This window comes from Sardina pilchardus, chromosome 12 (assembly GCF_963854185.1).
Source record: "Sardina pilchardus chromosome 12, fSarPil1.1, whole genome shotgun sequence".
NCBI classification, from domain to species: Eukaryota; Metazoa; Chordata; class Actinopteri; order Clupeiformes; family Clupeidae; genus Sardina; species Sardina pilchardus.
The window spans coordinates 18,741,207-18,764,729 of record NC_085005.1 but is presented as its reverse complement, the minus strand read 5'-3'; the positions used below and the strand labels follow the sequence as shown (position 1 = coordinate 18,764,729).

Genomic DNA, 23,523 nt, shown 5'->3' with positions numbered 1-23,523 from the left:
ATTGGCATGAAATACGAATGACCAACAGTTGCTGAGAATGTTTGAGTCTAAGGCATGGCAATGTTCATTTATACACATGCATTTCTGAGCTGTTGAGGTCGTTGTGACTGTTTTGGCAGCTGTATGATGTATGTTGAATGTTCTTTCTGTTTATTTACAATTCACCATAAAATCATTAGGGCAAAAAACATGATGGAAAGGCAAGCCAAGTAAAACCAAAGAGTGCAAATATTTACATGGCATTGATACTAAAAGCACATGTTCGTAGAAATAACAATTCGTCTGTTTAGGTCTTCCCAAACTTTAGCAAGTGAATTAAGTGCACAGACAATGGTATATCCATTAGGAGAATCATGCAATCATGTTAGAATTAATGTATCAACTTTACAAAAGTCTGTAATTCCTCCTTTCAAGTATATGCATGTTTTTGAGGGTAAATTAAAAGAGTTGAGTTGTCATGTTGTATTAATACTCTGCTTGGATCGATTTACTTGGATCGAATCAAGTCATTATCACTCTATTTGCATGTATACAGAGCATGTCATGATGACATATTGTCCTTATATGTTTTAGAGCACCTTCAGATGGACACATATTGAGTTCCTACACATCCTTCTCCAACATATTGTATACCGGTACAATAACAGAATAATAATAATAATAATAACCTGTACTCTTACTAGTGATACCAACCAAGACCTGTAAAAACCATGTGAACCACGGTCAAAATCAAGCATTTGGACAGGACATCAGAGATGACTTTTTGAGACATAATGTCCAACATTCGCTTGTCTTGCCGTAAGAGACCAAGCACCATCTACTGTATATGCCCACAGAGATACCCAGTGGTATCGTTCGGTATCGTGTATGTATTCGGTACCGTTTTGCTAGGTGAGCACTGAACCATGCAAGTTGATTAAATACAGGCTGCTTTGCTGGAGAGACCGGAGTTGACTAGATCCTACGTTGCTTGCACTACCGCTTCGCCACTACCTCAGTTCACTATATCTTATGGTTGCCTTACATGCACCAGAAAGCACACAATGTTTTTGCGATGTTTCATTTTCAAAATGAGCGCAATTTCTCCCTGCTCTACAAACGAAACTGTAAATACATGCAATCAAATTCTGTGTTGATGTTTAGTTTTTTTGTTTTATTTTTTGGAAAATCAGAAACAAGAGAATAAAAACCCTGCTCTTAGTATTACAGTACACTACCATATAAAAATACACTGTTTCCAACGGTCATGGGGACACAAGAGAGACCTCCATTAATGGCTACTTGTAACTAGAGACCAAACTTTTACTTGACATAATGCGTTCGGCACATTATGGACAATCACCCTGCAGGAGTTGATTGCTTAACATTTGTTTCTGTTTCTGTGTGTGTGTGTGTGTGTGTGTGTGTGTGTGTGTGTGTCTATCTTTATACATATGATTATTGATCATTTGTCCACACTTCTGTTTGCTTTGAATGTGTGTGTGTGTGTGACTATCTTTATACATGTGATTAGTTGATCATTTGTCTGCACTGTGTTTGCTTTGAATGTGTGTGTGTGTGTGTGTGTGTGTGTGTGCGCGTGCGTGTGACTATCTTTATGCATGTGATTAGTTGATAATTTGTCCGCGCTGTGTTTGCTTTGAATGTGTGTGTGTGTGTGTGTGTGTGTGTGTGTGTGTGTGTGTGTGTGTGTGTGTGTGTGTATGTGTGTGTGTGTGTGTGTGTGTGTGTGTGTGTGTGTGTGTGTTTGTGTGTGCTAGCTGACGAGGCAGGGGTAGCTTAGCTAATGGCTTGTTCCGCCCAGGATAGTGACTCCCCAAGGCAGAGAGGCTCAGGCTGGTATGGCAGAGAGGAAGGGGGGGGGGGGGGGAGAGAGAGAGAGAGAGAGAGAGAGAGAAGAGAGGAGGAGGGGGACAGGGGGCAGAGGCTGCAGAAGAGAAGGTGGGAAACAGGCGTTTCCTGGCCTCCATTACACCTCGATGATGTTGATAGATGGCACAGACTGGAACTGCAATAAACAACATTCATCCGGGGGGGAAGAGACATTAATATTTCCCAAAGTATCTAATTTCATTAAGCTTCCCAAAGTATCTAATTTCATTAAGCTTTGCTATATGTTCTGTCAGTAGCTAAGGACATGATTGGTGATGTTTAAATGAATGAATGAATGAATCAAAGAATTAATGAATGAGTGATTGATTGAATGATTGAATGAATGGACAAATGATTGAATGAATGAATGAATGAATGAATGGATGAATGGATGAATGGATGGATGGATAGATGGATGAATGAATGAATGAAGGAAGAAATGAGAGAAGGAAGGAAGGAAACTGGATGTATTATCAAGAAATAAAGGACGCAAGTGCACTGGAAAGTATAATGCTTTGACAATTTTAAGACCTTGTTACACTGAAATACATGGCACTCAAAATAAAGCATTGACTATCAGATAAGGCCTCTGGGTTCAATGTTCACTGCTGAATACAAATGGACTTCTCTAAGACTTCCTCTTCACCACTGATTTAAAGGTCTTATTAAATCCGGGACGGGCAGATTCTTCTTAATTAGGGTCATGGTTCTTTTGTGCCCTTTGAGATCAATTCCTTTTTAATTTCGTCGTTTTTGCCCTGACCGAATAACCAAAGACAAACTCCGCGGCTTCAGACAGCGATTAGGGAGTTGACTATCGAGCGGCAAAAGGGGTTTGCAAAGGAAAGGGGCAGAGGGAAGTGATTTGGGAGGTGCAGTCAGTGGAAAGAAAAGAAGAAAAAAAAGAAAAACAAAAGAGAAAAAGACAGAAGGAACAGGAAACTGTTCATTAAGAGCAAAAGTTATTTCTTGTGAACTGATGGTTCTTAAAACTCTACAAACACTGTGTTTTTTTATGTTAAACTTTCACAACTTTTTCTGGGTGACACAAACGTCATAACTTGTATCCATTTAACTATGATCTGGCGATACTTGCAAAATTATGACAAGTCTACCTCATGATGACCAAACATCTATCTAACCTAACAGGGTCCAGTGTTACTCACAGGCCAACTCACACCACTCACTAATCAGCATCTGTTTGCGACAGTGAGGGCTGAGGTGGTTTGTTTGTTGTTATGGGCACAGCCAGGCTGGGAGGGAATGGTTTGTGTTTACTATCCTCTCGTTGTGACAGGCCAAGTAGGCCATCTCATAATGAAGGACAAGATCTGGACTTGACAGCTATGTTCATCTCTTTGGTGGAAACAATACAAGGACTGTGATGGTGTATACAGTAGGTTTTATCTACTCTACAATTCTGGGATATTTTCTTGTGAAATATTGGGTGAGAAGGGAGATATACCATGACCAATATTAACTCCAGTTGGACTGTGTTTAAATCATGAAGTAGGGTGATCTTATTTGATTGGTTTTCAATGGTTTTAACTAATTTTGTCTTTTCCAAAATCAATGTGACCTACCGGTAGTCTTTATTTCATGTTCCATGGACTGAGCTTGCCACTAAATTGACTGGAGGTCCTACTCCATCTCCAGGTCTGAATAATAATGAACTTCTAGGGTAAAACAGATCCAATATGACTATTTTCTGCATCAAAAGAATCCCCATTTTTCGTGCTCTTACCCTGTGCTGTGTCTAATTTACTTTTGAGGGCTCATTTTATCCTTAAACCATCCAATAAAGATGTCCTGTTCACTTGCCACCTTGAGCTGGAAACCTCTCCATTTTACACAACCTGGAGTGTGTGCAGAAAGTGACTGCCAAGCTTAAAGCCTTTTCTGGCCAACTTGTAAACCCTACAGAGTTAAGCAGAGGTGTTTTTTTTTAATATAAATGCAAATACTGTACTTCCCTCGACACAGAATGAAATACAGTTTCCCTACCATAGAGCTGAAGAGCCGACAGACGATTGAGGGAAAAGATTGACTGAAACTAAAGACAGGTTCAGCACAGGTTCAGCATTCATCCACATGTTTAGCCAGTGGTGAGGGCATGTAGCCTTAGGAAACCTCCTGAACTTTCTTTCTTTTTTTTCTTTCTCTTTTCCCTCTTCGCTTCTCTCTCATGTATGTGTTTAGAGAGGAGTTTAGAGTAAAAATATATGTATAATTATTTTCCCTCTGTAACACAGTTTCTTCATTTGTTAAGTGCTGACCCTCTTGACTTCATAAAATAAAAAATAATCATAAAAAAAAGGAAAACTCAGTAGAGCTCTGGAGCTCTGTCACTGACCAACTGGCATGTCATTGGCTCAACTTGATGCTAAAGCTGCACCTTCATGAAGGAAGTGAAAAGGCAACACCGTCCGTCCCCGCTGAAATGTAACTGATCTTTAGTGCAATCGTTTAGGTGAAAAGTGAAGGCAATCGATCACCATGAAAGCCTCACATCTCTCTCTTTCTCTCTCTCTCTCTCTCTCTCTCTTTCTCTTTCTTATCTCCTCTCTCACCCCTCTCTCTCTACCCCCCCCCCTCTCTTACCACTCTGCAGGTGTTGAAATAGATTGTGTAATTTTTCTTTGTCCCCGTGCTCTTTCCTGTAGGCACATCCTCCTTTGTTTGCCACAGAGTAATTGAAATCAGTCGAGGTTAAAGTGGAAGGGAAATGGATTTAGCATTTTTCCCAGGCCTGTCAGTCATGTTGTTTTGGCAACAGGGGAGACAGCAGTGTTTAGCTCCTCAGGGGACTTTGGTCCAGTAAAAGCTTAAAGGGATAGTTCGGGTTTTAAGACACGAAGTTATATGGGTTCCCCGTCAGCAACGTTGTGCATCAGCACTGACTTACCCCGCAACAGCGTCCTGTGAGCCGAGATCCAGCCGGTTTTTGATGCTGAAGAAAGTAGTCCGGCAAGTTTCTGGGGTCACGAAAGTAAAGTGTTTTTCTTCTCAAAACCATATGCGTTCAAAAGAGTGATATATTTGCACCACAAAAACGTTGTCCAGGAAAAATTCAAACCTCGTTATCACTTACTTATTTTCGCGATTTCTATCACTGCGCGCTACTGACAGCTGGACAACGTTTTTGTGGTGCAAATATATCACTCTGTTGAACGCATATGGTTTTGAGAAGAAAAACACTTTACTTTCGTGACCCCAGAAACTTGCTGAAGAAAATAGTCCGGCATCAAAAACGATCAAAAACCGGCTGGATCTCGGCTCACAGGACGCTGTCGGGGGGTAAGTCAGTGCTGATGCACAACGTTGCTGACAGGGAACCCATATAACTTCGTGTCTTAAAACCCGAACTATCCCTTTAAATAGGCTACACGGCGGATGGAGTGTCTTTCCACACATGTTTAAAAAGGGTCCACAATGGAGCCCAATGGAGAGAGTATATATTGATTGTCCATTTTAACTGCACTACATCAGCTAGTTGTGTGTGCTATTCATAGGTTCTTGGGGGGAAAAAATGCAGAGAGAAACAAACATTTTTGAGTGACGCTGAACATTTTTATTTTTTAGTGGAAACGGCGTTCCACTTTGTCATGAAAGTTCAACGGTGAAATGATCTATTTATGAAGGTGAGCGCGGAATAATTAGAAGTCTGAGGAGACGGGTCTTATCTGCCTGCGCCAGAAACAACTCAATTTTTAATCACCCCACCAAGGACTCCTCGTTCAGCACCACTTTTGGCGTCGGCTCTGCTCTCGCAGTCCCATCAGCCACCATTCACCCTGTTTCCGCCCCCCCCCCCCGCCCCCAGGAGGCCCAAAACTTTTCTAAAAGCTATAAAAGTTTGATTTTAATTTTTAATATTTTTTTCTTTTCTTTTCTTTTCTTTTTTTTCCTTTTCCAAAAGGGTGCTCCCACAATTACTCCCTGAGAGTCAGGAGGAGCTCTGGCACACATTCCAATTCCATTTTTATGATTGGCTGGGTTAAGTGTTGCCGCGGCGACCAGATCAAGCCCGTCGCCCGCTCCCCCGCGAAATCGCAGGAGATGAGGCTCCCGACTCTGGAGATTGAACCGTCACCTATGAAATTGAGGGTGGGGGGTGGGGGGGGGGCAGGATTAAATAGGAGCCCGAGCCGAAATAGGTGCTCCACGAACCCAGCTGTCACTGTCACTATTGATTCACGGATACAGGAGTCACAACCGCAACCAATTCTGGAATATAGGCTCTGTGTGAAAATGGCTTCTGCATTGAGGGGCTGTTTTTTTCCCCCGTTACGATGGATAGAGTGGGCTAATGGCATGCCGGGGCTCATGTCTGATAGGGAGATTACGTCTGTGATTCAGATGGATTCAGGTGTGCGGTCAGCAGGCCAAACATGAGTTGGCTTTATGAGGCTTTGGAAAAATGTGAGAGGGAAAAAAAGAAATGCATGTTGGGAAATGGAGTTTTATGAGGATGGATGGCGGCCATGTTGAATGCTCCTCTCTCACCTTGCTCCTCAGCAGCCCCCCGCTGTGGTGCTCCGGGGTGCTCCGCTCCGACAGCGGCTTGGCCTTCTCTTTGCTGTTGCTGTTGTCCGTGTCCTTGATGATGTCGTACTGACGGCAGAACAACGCGATCACAGCTGTGTGAGAAGAGGAAAACAAAGAGGCGACGCCAAACACAGTTAAGCCAAACTGAGATGAAACCTCCTCCCTGAATGACTACCAGCCCACTGGAACTGTTGGCTGATGAGCTACAGTACAGTATCTGAATTGTTGGGTGAACTGCCTGGCTACCTGAACAACTTTCAACTTATGTTGGTATGGCCAGCAGAACTAGGCCTACTTGACACAGTGATTTATTTAACTGCACAACCTGCTTTCTGGAGTTGCTAGAAAACCTTCATGAACTCCTGGATGAACTGCTTGATCATATTGATTTTTGGCAGAGCCCCTCTGGCTATCTGGCTGGCCAAACTATCTGCCTCAACCTCAATCTCCAATCAGAACTCAGTTCTGGCTTTATACTGTAGTTCATGAAATAAAAATGGAAACTGGTCCGTGTCTTTAGATCATTCTTATTGGACACACTATGACAGAAAGCACTATGTAGAAAACACTTCATTTAAATATTCCATTCTGCCATAGACAATAAACTGCCAGCTCTTTTGCATTTCAGCGCTATCATCAGTTAGAATGCCTTAGACATTTGATCACTACGATTCCATAGTTTTCAATAAAACCCTGCACACCACCACTAAATTCTTTGGCTATACGGATCACAGTGTAGATCAAACATTTTTACTACAAAGTGCTCTAGAATCTGAGGTGTAGACTACAATTATATTTATATATTTACATACAGTATGTATATATTTATAAATATATTTTTGTCAGTGCTAAAATCCATTGTTCATCTGATACTCAGCTCTATAGTGTGCATGAGCAAATGACACTCAAGTGAGCAATCCCTCACTCACGTCGGTGCCTATATTGGTCCACTAACTTTAAGCCTAATCTACTGTAACACTCTTCAGATATACATAAAAACAGTAACACTGTATTTATACAGACTACTGTACTGTATATTGATGGCCAGCAAGGTCAGTATTATGACTTTCAACAGTACTATCAAGTGGTTTGTTTTCACTCCCCATGAACATTGTTCATCTTTTCCAATTTTGAATTTGTTATTATCTTCCAATGGGACTGCTTGTCACATAAAAGTTATCACTGTAGATTTAAGGGCAAATGCAATATTGTTTCCTGAGTGAAGAATGGCTTCAAAGGACAGCAAAATGGGCAGCTGCAGCATGGATAATATCAGTGAGTAAATACAACAGCAATAACTTGAATGAAAGGATGAGCATAAACAGACATTAAAATGGAAAACAAAATCAATAAAAGAACAGACAAGGACAAAGAGCCACTCAAAACAATATGAATCTCCTTAGTAACGGCACTCCGTCATGAGGAGATATCAGGCAAGTGAGTGACTCTGATAAGGATGTCATTGACCAAATATACAGGGCAGGGCCATTAAGAGGAAAATGGTGACAATTCTGGAGGCTTCTCTCCCTTATTGGGGTTTCCTGTGTGTTTAATATTCAGAGAAAACACAACGCTGAGTTATGCTCCAGAACACAGACAGTAATTGCATCCTGGAACACGTACAGAATCCTCAGTCAGCACTTTGAAGTTCAGTCATTGTAAGCAAACACCTCTAATTAATTTACGCGTTTTCCTTTCACCAACACCATCCATATGGAAAATTAATAATCTGGTCAGAGACTTATTAAAAAGTTGAATAATTTAGCATTTTCAATAGGAACTCTTTTATGGGGATGAATGATTCATGAGCATAACAGTTTGGTGTTCTGTGCATCTTGGAGTGTGGAGATATTATTGAAGTCCATTAATGTCTTAAATATATAAAAGATTGTTTAATTAAGATAATAGCTTCTTATGTTGGCAGATATGCAGTTCTACTTCAAGTATTCCACTTGCATAAAGCATAACATAAACTGTACATCCTTCATTTTGAAGTTCACTTCATAATTAGTCATTTCCTTATCTGGCTATAATTAGCACAGCAACAATAACAAATGTTATAACCCCCTGTGCCCCCTCTGGTCTCTCCCTGTCAGTGCACGGGCAGGTAGAGCCTGTGTAGGTTAATTGTTTCATCCACTACACCTGTTATTCCATCAAGGGTGTGGTTACATAAGGGGTCTTTCTTTATTTCTCCCATTGGGCACTTTTTCTCTCGTCTTGAGGCACCTTTTGGATTTCTCTCTCACTTTGCTCTCTCCCTTCTTTTGCATCTCTCATTCTCTTTCTTTGGTTATCTCATTTAGTTACTCACATACTGACACTCTCTTTGCATCCACACGCACGCCACCACTCCTATTCATTTCCCCTAGACATTTTGCTTTAATTAAATAAATTATTATCTTGTTTAAACCTTGTTGTCGTGTCCCTCTTTATGTTGCGGCCTAACCACGAGCCGGCCGTAACACAAATAAGCGGAGCAGACAAATGTTCATGTAATAACTGGAAAAATAGAGTATAATAAACGTATAATACAAACAAACAAACAAACAAACAAACAACAAACATATGAACACACATTGAATTGATCAATAGATTTAGGGGCGAGTGCTGGCAGAGCATGGTGTCCTTACCTGCCCACATGAGAAGCACCACCACGATGATGATCATCTCCCCGGTCTGGAGATGTCTGGACTTGTCCAGGCCCTGCACCGTCGGGTCATCTGTGTGCATGGATGGAGAAGACACACATTTGCCTGTTACACTCTGGACTACAGTAGGTGGGTGACACACAGGTGGGTGGTCAGTGAGGCTCCCCTTTCACTAAAGTGCTTTGGGGGCAGCAACAGCAACAACAGATTGATGTTGTTGTTGTTGTTGTTGTTGTTGTTGTTATTGTTGTTGTATGGGGTTAGATGTGACATAGGTTCTCAACTGGTCAGACCAATAATGTTCTTTAGTTTTTCAGTTTGATGGAATTTATTGGATGTGATTAGAGTTCAAACCTTGTTGGTAGCAAAGCCCATTGAGAAGCCCACCTAGAGCTAACAGAACTGTGCCTGGCAGCCTAATTCACAGTTCACAATTTTACGGTTGAATTCATCTGACACATAAATGATGCTTTCTTCTTTGAATCCATTTTTTATTGTTTTCTAGAAGGCCCCACCAACAGAGCAGAGAGATGAATTTACTGTCATATATAACTGATAAAGTATTTTTATTACTAGCGGGACATACAGTATATGGGATGCTATGCTAAAGCATTGCGGACACTGTGCATTCACTACTAATAAATTTGATTTACCACCCATGGAAAAAAATCTAATTTAGAAATGGACATCACCAGCAGAAAGCTGGCAGCTCTTTGAGTGAGTGGATAACTACAGTACAACAAAAGTCACGTGTTGTGTCTTGTGCTCAACAAAGACATGAAGATTCATTTGAGAAGAAAAGTATGCATACTACTGATACAGGAGTAGCCTAAGCCCTTTACAGAGAGTTTAGTTCTTACAATTGTTCCTGATCGTACTGAACTTACTGAACATTAGCTTAACCCTTTCATGCACGCATTATGAAAAAAAGTGTCTAGATTTTTTAAGTATTGATTTTAGTACTCTATATGAGCCCAATATTGAAAATCAGTTGGAATTTTTAAAAAATATGCTTTTATATAGAAGTTATGTTATTGTCCACGTATGTGGACAGTGCGCAACAAAGGGGTAAAAAAGGATAAAATGTAATGACAGAAAATGTGGAAACTATGGCCCTCTACTTCCTCCATACTACCCACCCAGCCCTCCACTACCCCCATACTACCCACCCACCTCTCTACTACCTCCATACTACCCGCCCAACCCCTCTACTACCCCCATTATTGCTCACGACCCTCACCCACCCCTCTACTACCCCCATATTACCCACCTCTACTACCACCACTACCCAACCACCCCTCTACTACATCCATACTACCCACCCCTCTACTACTAATCCATCCACACCTCTAGTACTCTCATACCCACCCCTCTACTACCAACCCAACCCTCTACTACCCCCATATTACCATACCACCTTGGCATTACCACATGTAATTAGGTCATTATTTATAAATATGTTTACCAAATGTTTGTTTCTTTGTAATTTAAAGCAATTAAAATCATATTTGAAAAAAAAAAAAAAAAAAAAGTCCTAGTTACAAAATCTAATTTTTGGCCATTTAACTCCTCTGTTGCGCAACGTCCACATACGTGGACAGTTGCTTTTTAGGGTCTACAGACTCCATTTTACATCCGATTTAATTTCTGAAAACATAGAGTTGTTCAACACACTCTCCTGTACAGCATAATATAATATAATATTATATAATATAATATTTTTTTACATGATTTTGCCTTCTTGAGTACTAGCTTTTTACAGATATGCCTGGAGCATTCAGCATATGGCCATTACTGTCACTCATGCTGAATTGATGATGTCATCAAGCAGTCAATATTCCAAATATAAGATGATACATATTGTTAATATATTGCCAAGGACCTACTAAAACTGCCCTGAAGTGGATTGGTGTATATCAACATGATAAATAAGTAGAAAACAGAGTTAAAGTTACTGTCCACGCATGTGGACGTTGCGCATGAAAGGGTTAACCAACCCAACGTCCAACCTTAAGCATTAACAGTGTCAACAGATAGAAGTCAAAAAAGAGAAAACGTTTTCTCAGACCAAGGCACTCCTTTGTTAAAAAAGTCTTTATTAAATTAAGGACATGTCCTATATGGACTGGTTTAAAAAGCCCACGCGTAGCGCCATGTGGCAACAGATAGTTATTCATAATATGATCATCTTTATATAGTCTCTTGGTGACCATCATGTCGGTATACCCTGTACAACATTAGGAAGATCAGACCTTATCTGACACAAGATTCCACTCAGCTTCTTGTACAGGCAATGGTTATCTCCAAGCTGGACTATTGCAATTCCCTGTTAGCTGGCTTACCTGCTTGCGTATTAAGACCACTACAGTTGATTCAGAATGCTGCAGCACAACTGGTCTTCAATCAGCCAAAGAGGACACATGTAACCCCTCTCCTAGTTACTCTCCACTGGCTCCCTATAGTAGCCAGAATTAAATTTAAATCTCTCACTCTGGCCTATAGGACACTGACTGGATCTGCTCCTAGCTACTTCAGTTCTTTGATCAAGATGTACATTCCCAACCGCCCATTGCGAGGAGCGTCTGTTATGTCGACAAACCATTCATGCTAGGTCAAACTGTAGATCCTATTCTTCAGTGGTTCCGTGTTGGTGGAATGAGTTGCCCAGTACTCTCCGTTCCAGCAACAGTTTTGGATCTTTCAAGAGGGGTCTTAAGGCATATTTGTTTAATATGCACTTAGTCTTTTGAGCGTTTGTTATGTGTTATGGTTTGTATAATAGTATTGTTTTGTTATAATTTGTCCATTGTTAGAATTTGACATTTATTCTGCTATTGTCCTTAAATTTAGCCTTACCATGCTATAGTTATTGTTATTATATAATTAACTGAGTGACTTATTTGCTATTCTCATTTCATTGTTTTATTTCTCATTAGGTTAGTGCTTAATTGATTGTTTTATTGATAATATTGCTATTCCCCCTTTTTGTAATTGTTCACTGTTATTTAATTTGTATTGTTATTTATTTGTATGTCGCTTTGGACAAAGGCGTCTGCTAAATAACCATAACCATAACCATAACCATAACCAAAATGAGACTCCTGATGCTGTCCCACTTATACATATTTGTATGATGAGAGCTACAGCTTACAACTTTAGTAGTGACTTCCTTACTGAGGCCACGCCAAACACCAAATGGTTTATTGAATGTGAACTGACATTGTGAATGAGTACTTCATGTAGGTCGTATTAGCCTCCCCCACAAAGTGGTTGTTTATGGTAATGGATAACACATTATCCCTTATCTCTTGACTCCCATTATCCCCTGTCCCTTGAATCTTTGGTTACATTTCAAGTCATAACTTAGTTTGAGAGTGAAAACCATAATAAAAGCTAATGGAAGAAATCTATGTCCCAAGAAACGGCAGGACAATCACCCCATACATAGGGGTAGTAACTTTAATTGAACTATACTTTTCATTTATATGATTTTTATTTGATAGGGACAATGCAATTAACCATAGTTCAACACACAAAGCATGAAACTGATGCACAACGGGTTTCTAGCGATTGCTAATTCACAACTCACTTCTTTCTCAGTATGCATGGACCTCATCATGATCTATAACCCCCTCACACCCCCCCATGCCCCCACCACCTCCATCCCTGGAAGAAAAAGACCCCTGTGCCCCCCCACTTCCCACCCGACCCGGCCCGGCAGTGCTTTGCAAGCGGAGCGCCGATCTATCTAAAGCAGCCGTTCATCTTAATCATTAATCCCCAGTTAAAGGGATTGACTTCAGGCCCATTTCCTCCCGCCAAGCCAGCCAGCCTTTAACCCTGTGTGGAACACTTCCAGAGACGCACTCAGCGCAATTGATCCCCAGCCCCCGAGACGGCAGTGGCAGCGCCAAGCCAAGCCTGGACTGGGATGACTGGCTAGCTCCTGGCTGGCCCCTTCGTAGATGGCAGGCGGATGCGGAGTGTCATCAATCGGGGCGTGCATGGTGCCCGGGCCAATTACTGAGTGGGGTCGTTTGTGCTTGCTACTGAGTATGGCAATTACCGGGGCCGTGCCATTAAGACGCCATCTCTCGCTCGGCTGTGAAGGCGGTGATGGGAGGGGGGGTGGGTGGGGGTGGGGTGGGACTGACAGCCTGGGTGATACGCTCATCACCTTCCCCTGGGGGAATATTCATGATAGCCACGATCGGAGGGTGGGTTAGAATTTCTCACTCAGCTAAAATAAATATTTAAAACTGAGCGAGGAGGTTGATTGAGGTGGCTGAAAGCGGTGAAACCTGGCGTGTCGGCACCAACGTCTGTCTCTCGCTCTCTTTTAGATAAGAGCTTGCGTGGGAAGTTATGTGTTTTTTCTCTCTTCCTTTTGAAAAAAAATATTTTGCTGCTCAGGCTAAACAAAAATGTTTTTCAGATACTTGTGCACTGAGGCATAAAAGCAAAGCTTTTCTTTGCCCCCGGCAAAACCATGATCAAAGTTTGCATTAATTTGTCACACGATTTTACCACAGATACTGGCACGTATACATTGTTTGTTTATCAATTAAATAGCCTGGGAAAACCCAGATGAACCTGTTAGCGCATTTGAATTCGCTCAGGTTTGTCTGGCAAGCAGTTCAAAGAGAGTTTTTGTGTGCACATCCCACCTTTTGGCAGGTGCAGGACAAATGAAACTTGCTTCAATAACAAAAATATATTATATCCGCAACACATGCCTGAAGAAGACCCAGTAGGGGCATTGCTTATTTTATATTGAGCATTGCTTATTTTTTTAACAATAAAATGTGAGAGCTCAAAGCAGTGTTGCAGACATTCAATTTTTTTTATTGTCTGGCAGGCCATTGACACCCTTTTCCAAAGTCCCAAAGACCAGGCACCAATCGTAATCATTTGGCTGTGCTGATGGCGATAGGGTTAAACAGATATGGAGATTTGGAGTTGAGCAAACAACTGCATTTAAAACGATTTAAGATTTGATTTCTGCACTCCTGAAACGTTTTGGTAAGAGTTCAGTGCACCGATTTAAGTTTAATTTTACTGCAAGTTACGCCCCTTGAAGTAATAAGTCAATGAAGCCTTTCCAGAACCACTCTCAATCTCAACTAAGATGCATCTGGTGTCAACAAGTCTACAAACAAACACTATCCAAATGCAATTTCCAGACCACTTAAAACAAAGTGCTAAAACACAATCTATAAATCAAGTGCAAGTTATTTTGTAGACTGTAGCCAGAGGTCTCTTCAGCACCAAAAACCCTCATCTCAGCGTGAGCTCTGGTCCCTCAATGTCAATACCAGAGCTGTGCAGTTTTGTTTGCGGGCACCTTGAAGGGCTCAATTTGGATTGTAGCTCACGGATTGAAGCGTGCTGGTGCATTGCTTTGAAGTGGCCTACAGTATACCTGAGTGCTGGGGCCCTAGAGTTTGCCCTATAGGGTGTTTTTCTTTGGTGCGTCTGACGGAAGAGAAGACACTTGCTTGCCCAAAAATAACCCCAAACCCAGAGGTGACTGTAGTGAGAACGTCAAAAAGTGGAAAAAAGACTGAGAGAGAGGGAAGATTCTTCTGTTACTTTCTTTTTACGGGCCCTTTGAAATTGAACCCTATTAAAGGTGGTGGTCTCATTTTATATCAACTGCCTTCATCACTATGGCACACAACTCATACAACTACTGTATGCACTTCTACTGTATATACTGTACAAATCAAACTTCATAGCTAACTGACATTGGTCACGTTTCCCAGATTCGTTAAGAAGCTTTTACGCGCTAAGAAGAGCTTCTTAACGAATCTGGGAAACGCGGCCGTTGTGAGTTACTATAACTAATTGAAGTATGTCATGTGAAAACATCTTTTAAGCTATCACTTAAAACTATAAATGAGTCACTGAGAATCATCACAGCAAGAAATTGGACCGAGGTGTTACATGCTGGCTCTTCTTTATATTACGTTTCATGCCGGCCAAATATTGGATTTCCTGCATGAAGAAACACTGATGTATGACTTTAATTCCGATTCTTGTCTTCTCCACTTTGATCATGGATGCAATGCAAACACTCCACTAAAGCTCTACTTCCAATCCAAACAAGTGAGAGGAAAGTGCTACAGTGCACTTTTCTCTCTGTCAAGGAAGGACAAGGAAGTGCTACACTGTTCAATGTTTTAGACATTGAACTAACAAGTGAGGTTATTGAAAGGCTGGTGATACAGCAGTAATGGAAAAGTTACACGCACCACTTTCCTCATCCTTATCAAAATGGTCACGTTGCCAAATTAATTGAATGGTAGTGAATTCTTTGGAGGCTACTGTACAGATGGATAAGTAGCACTCAGTGTTGAGCCTATTAAGCAGACCCTGTCGATTAGATAGATATGGTCTGAGAGGAAAGCTGTACTGTATTTGGGAGAATACAATACTGCTGAAACTGCAGGCTGTTGGAGCTCAAAAGAACACATGCAGTGTAGGCCTAGATGAAGATCTGTAGGCATTGTATACAGTTACAACTGTTGCTTTGGATAGAAGAAATGATAGCTAACTAGTCACGACTGTTATTGAGATATTAAAGGTGTCATCTTTGATTTTGCTGAAAGATTGTTGATCTCAATACACAATCATGATTACAACCCCCCTATTGTAGCATCCTTGAAGCAAGATGCTGATCAGCTTTTCGGCTTGTTTGATATTTGCAGAGCCAAGATGACTGAACACGAAAACTGAGGGTTTTTTTTTTCTAAAAGCACACATTAAAAATGCAGCTTGAGGAGCATGAGAAGAATTTCATTGAATTCAGTGGGGGGGGGGAGTAACAAATCATATCATAGATGGGAGAGCTTCTCTGAGGGCCCGTTAAAACATCTGACTGAGGCTGAGCCTGATGGAGAGTGTTGTGAATGAGGCCCCAGAGGGTGCTTGAACAGCGCTACGCTAACGTACAGCCGTTCAGCTTCAGCCTTCAGCCTCACTGTAAAGCCTGCCTCGGGAGGCTTCCCTCGGCCTGAAGGTGAGGGTACTGACTACTGAGCATGGGGCAACCTCTTGAGTAGTGTTGCCAGGGCAATCACATGACACATTTATTCCCAGTGTTCTGATCGGATGCTTGTGAGAAGCTCATTGACACTATTCTCGATGTCAGGTTCCTACGTCACAGCCCTCCGCCATGTTGGAATGGGGGAAAGAAAATCGTCTCCGCCATAGGAACCCATTCAATTTAGCGTCAAAAGGTTTTAGTCAACCTGTCATTTTTATACTTTGAGTCATTATCTGGAGAGACTAAGGCCTGATATATACACAAATCGAATTAGGTCGGTTTTGATTATACGAGATGCCCGTACGAGGTACCTGAAGACCGGTGGATCTTCACTAAAAAATGAATGGGTTCCTATGGCGCTGCATGGCGGAGATGTTTTGTTTCCCCCATTTCAATATGGCTGCGGCCATGAACCTGACATCGATTTGTGTATATAATAGGCCTTGGTCTCTCCCGATAATGACTCAAAGTTAAAAAATGACACGTTAATTAAAAGTTTGACTAATACCTTTTGACGCTAAATTGAATGGGTTCCTATGGCGGAGACGATGTTCTTTCCCCCATTCCAATATTGCGGAGGGGGACGTAGCGTTGCGTGACGTAGGAACCTGATATCGAGAATAACAGGCAAGGTACACCAGGCAGGCACGTAACAGAAGCGTTCCATTCGTGGAAAGTAATAGCAGTTTTAGGATCCAGATCCAATTTTTTCGAAGATACGTGCCGCTATCACATCTGGTGTAGCAAGTTCCACTGAATGATTCAGTTACGTGCCTGATGTAGCTTGCCTGTGATGATTGAAGATCTCCAGATAAAAAGTGATTGCCCAGTAGGCTATCACTTGGAAGGAGCCCAAAACAGCTCTGAAACACTACATGGCAACATTGCTCAAAAAGATGCCTCCTTCATCACCTTCATTCATACCGCTTACAAACGCGACGCAAATCACAAATGGACCATACCGTACGGGGCCCAGAGGTAGCACAGACATGGCCCTGCGGTGGCCTTGATGGTATACAGTACATGCACATTAATCCTCTCTACAGGGCCTTTATACCGCAGACATTTCCCAAGAACATTCTAAATAATGACCCTTTTTCATATGCTTGTGATGTTACATTGTACTAGTGCTTACTAAACGGCTTATTAAATTCGGTTGTATCCTTTTGCAACCTCAAACCACAAAGAGGCTGTTTTTTTATGACATTGTGTATTGTGCAGTATTAGATAGTCTTTTGTGTTTCGGCAGATGAAGTAGTCTGATACTTTGCCAGCTAAATAGACAAATAAATACACATAAATAATAAAACTGCACTCATGCGGCACACTGCACCAGTGGTCCGTTATGCCTGCGCATCGGCTGAACGGATAAAGGCAGATAAAAAACTGCAGGTCACTGTTGAAGGTTGTTAGGCAGTCCGCTGAGGAGGATGGGGCCCCTTTTTCTCACAGTTAAGCCACTCATTTACATCTCAACAGCAGCAGCAGGGGGTCTAAAGCAGCGGCAGCCGATAAGATGCTAATACTATAATTTAATATCAGCTTGGCAAGCGTTTAGCCTGGGCTACAGTAGCATGAACATGAAAACATTTGTTTGGTTTTGAGATCTCTCTCTCTCTCTCTCTCTCTCTCTCTCTCTCTCTCTCTCTCTCTCTCTCTCTCTCCCTCTTCTCCCCCTTTCATTCTCGCTCTCTTTACTGGAGGAGAGAGCATAGCTTGGTTTCATTATTATTATTTTTTTCCTGTGTGGAACGTGACAGGACTTAAGTTGGTGGATTCACTGTGAGGTCTTTCCGTGTTTCCCCCATTAGAAATCATAGCGTGCCACTGTCGGTTTCTGCTGTCGAAGCTCTCCTAATGACTAGACCCTCTCTCCTGACCTGGTTAACTCATGACTTAAAGAAGCACTTTGCAATTTTCTGTGGTCAGAAAATTATGAAATTTGTGAGGAATAGTGAAAGGTGTCCTCCAAATGGACTCTTGTATGCCAAAAGTTGGGACGATTTTAAGCACCCTGCCCTTGTAGGACACTGACGGGTCCTCACAGATCATAATCACCGACATCATCACAGTGCCCCTGAGGGTTAGCAGTCAGTTCTAAAATGGAACCAAGTGAATCACAGAACGTCTGACATCGAAAACAAGATGAAGAACGTAAACTTAACAGTTTGGAAACTTCAAATCATATTTTCATCCGTAAGTGTGATTTACTGTAAAAAGATGGCCTTGCTTTAAGGTATGGGAGCTGAAGACCAAGGATGCGGTGAATGTTCTCTCTCTCTCTCTCTCTCTCTCTCTCTCTCTCTCACACTCTCTCCCCCCGGTTTTACTTGGTGCTTCCCCATCAAAGACATTTCCCTGATCTGAAGGATGAAATGAACGCACACTTGAATGGATCGGTTGAGCACGGGTCGAGGATGGCTTTTCTGCCTACAAAGCCTATAGGTAAGCATTTTCTCAGGGAAAATGGGACATCCTGTATCGACCTCCACTGGGTCACTCTTGTGTTTTTCAATAGGTAACCAGTCAGCTCGATTTTAGTCCACCGCGCGCCGTCAGCCTTCTGGAGGCATTGTCATGGTAATGTCCCTCTCTTTTGTCTCGATAAAAAGTTGACTCAAAATGTCCGTGTTATTATGGCATCTCTACCTCCTCTTTTAGTGGCGTGTTCAGTTCTCTAGACTTGATAATTGAATTCAGCGAAAGCCATGGAGACAAAGAGGGACAATCCTGCTGAGAGCTTTGCTACATACAGTTAACTTGCATGCATGCCTTACCTTTCCATTCTGTTAGGGCAAGAGTGCACCAGTCACCCTTTTTGGGTTACGCTTTACTTGAAGGCCTCTACATAAGAGTGACATGACACTGTTATGAACGTGTCATAAACATTATAAATAAGTCGTAAACATTTATAACTTAACACTTTTGTCATAAAGTGTCAAGTTTTAGGGTCAGGGTTAGGGTTCATGTTTCATTTGTGTTGCCCTTGATGTTGCACCTACTTTGGTATGTGCATTGTCTTTGACTCGAGAGGATAGTAAGGAGAAAGCTGTACTGTACTTCCTTTAGCTTCCTTTAGCTCACAGAGATTCGCAGGCATGGCATAGCTAATGGCCAAGTAGGGAAAGGAGACTAGGCAGTTCCAGACACAAATGCCTTTAAAAACGGTCTACACATCATTAATCTCAATATTGTAAATTCACCTCATCAATCAAGACCCACATAGAATTGAGTTGTTGTTGTTGTGTGTGTGTATGTGTATGTGTGGGTATGTGTGTGTAAGTGTGTGTGTGTGTGTGTGTAAGTGTGTGTGTGTGTGTGTGTGTGTGTGTGTGTGTGTGTGTGTGTGTGTGTGTGTGTGTGAGTTTGTGTGTGTGTGTGTGTGTGTGTGTGTGTGTGTGTGTTTGTGTGTGGGTATGTGTGTGTGTGTGTGTGTGTGTGTGTGTGTGTGCAGCCATAAACAGGCATCACGTGAGTCAGTACTTTCTCCCAGCTCACCTGCATTCGCTTAGGCATGTAGACTCCATCAATAACTAATGTGAAAGCGAGTGAAGAGGATTGTGTGTGTGTGTGTGTGTGTGAGAGAGAGAGAGAGAGTTTGTGTTTGTGCGTGTGTGTGTGTGTGAGAGAAGAGAGGGGATTCCTTGGGGATCGTAGGCTGAACAGAGTGGTGCGGAGTGGGTCTCTCTCTCTCTCTCTCTCTCTCTCTCTCTCTCGCTCTCTCTCTCTCTCTCTCACTCTCTCTCTCTCCCTCTCTCTTGCTCTCTCTTGCTCTCTCTCTCTCTCTCTCGCTCTCTCTTGCTCTCTCTCTCTCTCTCTCTCTCGATGGGATCCCCACGGTATTTATGGCACTCTGTCCCTCTCGAGTGAGCATGACGGATGGAACACAACTAACGGCTAAAAAAAGGGGGGGGAGAGAGGAGTGAAGAAATACTGAAGAGGAAGAAGAAGAAGAAGAAGATGAAGAAAAAGAGAAAGAGGAAGAAGAAAAAGAAGAAGAAGAAGAAGAAAGGAAGAAGAAGAAGAAGAGGAGGACACTGTGGCCTTGCAGCAAAGTGAGAAAGCCCCATGCTGATGCAGGATGGGGCAGAGTTATGAGTTGAAAAGTAGCGAGCAGCAGCAACATATATCATTGTCTTGTGCTGGAAGACATCTCTTAGCTCCATGTGTTTGGGCCCCTTCATCTCCCTCTCCATCCAAGAATCCCAGAGGACTGACTCATTATAAAGAGGAGCGAAATATCAACGTCATGTGCCTGAGGAAAATCTCATATTCACCAAGTGAATTCCCCTTTCTCCCTCTCTATTTATGTCCTGGAACCCCCCCCCCCCCCCCCACCCCCATCTATCTCTATCTCTATCACTCTAAGCTGTGAATAAAGATTACATTACCATATACTCAAAAACTACACTAAAGTCAGGGCTGACTTTAAATTGGTGCTTGAATTTATCTTAAAATCAATGTCGCAAAAGAAGTGTGTGTGTGTGTTGGGTGTGTTGGTAATCAATCATAGATCCTAGATCTGCTTTCAGGGACATACTAGTCTGGAACTAGCCTGGCTAACGCCACCACTTCTCAATGAGACGTTGTCTGGAATTTGAAAAAAATGCCCATCCGTTTATTGGGCACCACGGATGTCTATCAAATGCGGCTGTGCATAGCTCATCATTGTCTTGCTTTCCCCCCTGTTCTGTGATTGCTCCCCTTTCTGAGGCAGAAATTAGGGCGGTAATTTCCAGGCTTCCTTAGCAGTGTGAATCAAATCGTGCGCAAGGCAGCATGGGAACACCCAGGCTAGTCTGGAACACTAGTTCAATGTTTCCATCGGCCGGCAGATCACCTGCCAAGTGCCAATCAAGCAATGATAGGGATGACGCTATGGTGGGTTTGGTAAACGTCAGTAGCAACACCAGCAAACATCAGAAATTGCTATCGGAAGAATGTGTACATTTATTTACAGCAAAGGTAAGCCCACATATATTGTTTCCTGACTGCCAGTGTTGTTTATTGTCAGTTTGTAAAATTTAAGTAAGTAGGAAGTAACATTATGAATCCCTGATTAACATGATTTTTTAAAGGCTGTACCAATGATTTCAAAGTAAGTGAAACGACTATGTACGCTGCGAGTGTTGGAAAGGTTTCCCAATAGTGAGTGACCAGACCATACAGTATATAATTTTGCTTGTGTCATTATTTGTCAATTTTTAATCACGGTGCTTTGATGAGTTTGGGTGATGTATTCACAGAAATGATTTACTGACACAACTTGACCTACTCATATCAAGTGATCTTGTTACCTTGACAACAATTTTTGACACGTGACAAAGATATGAATAGTATGAATAGTGTCTTCATATGCATCATAGTATTTAATTCAAGTTTAAATCAAGTTTCATTCACATGTATTACCCCTAAACATAAGTTACCGGTAACCTCAGTCAAGGCAATGACAGGACTTGACTGGATTGAAGTTAATCATGCTAATCATGTGTGTGAACGTGTATCTGAGAGAATCACCTGGGACCTATCAGAGGAGTTGATGCAACTTAACCCATTCATCAAGTGACCTTGTTGCTTTGAAAACAGTTTTTGACACGTAACAAAGATATATGACATATATGCATAGTAGTGGTGTCAAGTTTAATTCACGCCTTTAATTCCCATAAGTTGGCATAACTCAATCAAGGCAATGCCATGACTTGACTGGATCGAAGTTGATTTTTTCATAACAGTGTATCTGAGAGATGTCACCTGGGACCTTTGTTTCAGGGGAGCCGATGCATTTACTGTAGTAGGATACGCTGTAACTGGCGGAGAGTCGACGGCGGGCGGTACTGTAGTAGGATACGCTGTAACTGGCGGAGAGTCGCCGGCGGGCGGCGGGCGGCTCACCTTGGTTGGAGCTGTTGGAGGGGAAGCGGTCGGACTTCTTGAGCGTGCGGAAGTGCACGCGCTGGCTGGCCTGGCTCTCGCCGTACAGGCCGATGGTCTGCACCTGGACGATGTAGTCGGTCTCCTCCTCCAGGTCCCACAGCACGCAGGCCCGGCTGGTGGTGTTCACCTCCCGGATGAAGCGCTGCGTGTGCCGGTCCTGCCGCTGCGCACGAAGAGGGGAGGGGGGGGGGGGGGGGGGCAGAGATTGAGGTGGTAGTCATTGTAGTCAGGTTGTAGTCATTACTACAATAGTCATTTCTATAGTCGACAATAGTCATTTCAATAGTCATTTCTACCTAAGGTCTACCTCTGCATTGTAGCTTGAGTGTTACTTTTTTTTTTATTTTTGTAAGCGGTTTTGGATAAAAAAAAGTGTTAAATGTCATGTAAACGTATAAGGCGAACGGGAGGGAGAGAGAGAGAGAGAAGAGGGCAGAGGAGAGAAGAGAGATGGAAGGGAAATGACAGTGTGTGATGGGGGGAGGTAAGAGGGGAAAGAAGAGGGGAACAGACAGGGTGGGAGGAGAGGAGAGGAGAGGAGAGAAGACAGTCAAGCAGTGCTAAGAATAGGAGAGAAAACGAGAGGAAAGTAAAGAAGAGGGCATGTAATGAGAGGAGTGGATAAGGGTGCTAGGAAAAGAACAGAGTAACAGAGGAAAGGAGAGAAAAAGAGAGGAAAGTAAAGGAGAGGGCACGAGAGCAGTGGATAAGGGTGCTAGGAGAAGAACAGAGTAATAGAGGAAAGGAGAGAAAAAGAGAGTGCCGACGGGACAAAGGAGTGTAAAAGAGACGACATGAGAGGAGTGGATAAGAGGGGAGGAAGGATAGGGCCGAAGACAGAATAGAGGACCAGAGAGAAGGGCAGAGGAGAGGAGTGGACAGTAGAGGAGAGACTATTTAAGGTCCAAGCCACCACCAGCGATAAGTGATTAGTGAGAGGCCAAAGGTTTATGGGCTATTCCCCAGAGCATTTATGAAGCCATGATTTTTTTTGTAATCATCAGGCATCCAACTGATGGAACATTTTATTTGCACAAGAGACTCACACCAAAAATGTCAACATGAAAAATTCATAAGTAACAAAAATTATAGCTCTCTGTGATGTCTTGCCTGCTTCACAGGTGAAACGCGTCAGCAGTAGACAATGGTGAGATTTATTGAACTTAATAAGTTAGGTGGAAGATGGTACTACAAATTAGATTTTACTCCTCATAACTGGAAAATACAACATAGAAAACATACAAAAAAATGTTCAGGTATGCAAGCTGTTGAAAATAAATTTAAAAAAAAAACGGCTAGAAAAGTGATTCTAGAGAGGCCTTTTTCTAAGAAAAGCCAAAGTACTTTTTTTTCTCCAGACAGTGTGGCTGAACCTCACCCTCTGTCCCAACGTGTTCAGAAATGCTGCAGCATCTTTAGCAATTCTGGACAGTAGGTTTAGTAAATGTTTAATCTGTACTTTGCTTAACT

The 23,523-nt window shown here is 42.3% G+C and overlaps 1 protein-coding gene across 1 annotated transcript in view; it reads right to left on the bottom strand.

Moving 5' to 3' along the window:
• Positions 1-1,969: 1,969 nt before the first annotated feature.
• The window catches only part of fndc4a (fibronectin type III domain containing 4a), a 32,334-nt gene continuing 10,780 nt past the window's right edge, over positions 1,970-23,523 (bottom strand). The window contains exons 3-6 of the mRNA XM_062551492.1: positions 22,012-22,216; positions 9,054-9,143; positions 6,379-6,512; positions 1,970-2,008 (exon numbers count right to left, since the gene is read on the bottom strand). Coding sequence (XP_062407476.1) covers positions 1,970-2,008; positions 6,379-6,512; positions 9,054-9,143; positions 22,012-22,216 — 468 coding nt within the window. The remainder of the gene's footprint in view (positions 2,009-6,378; positions 6,513-9,053; positions 9,144-22,011; positions 22,217-23,523) is intronic.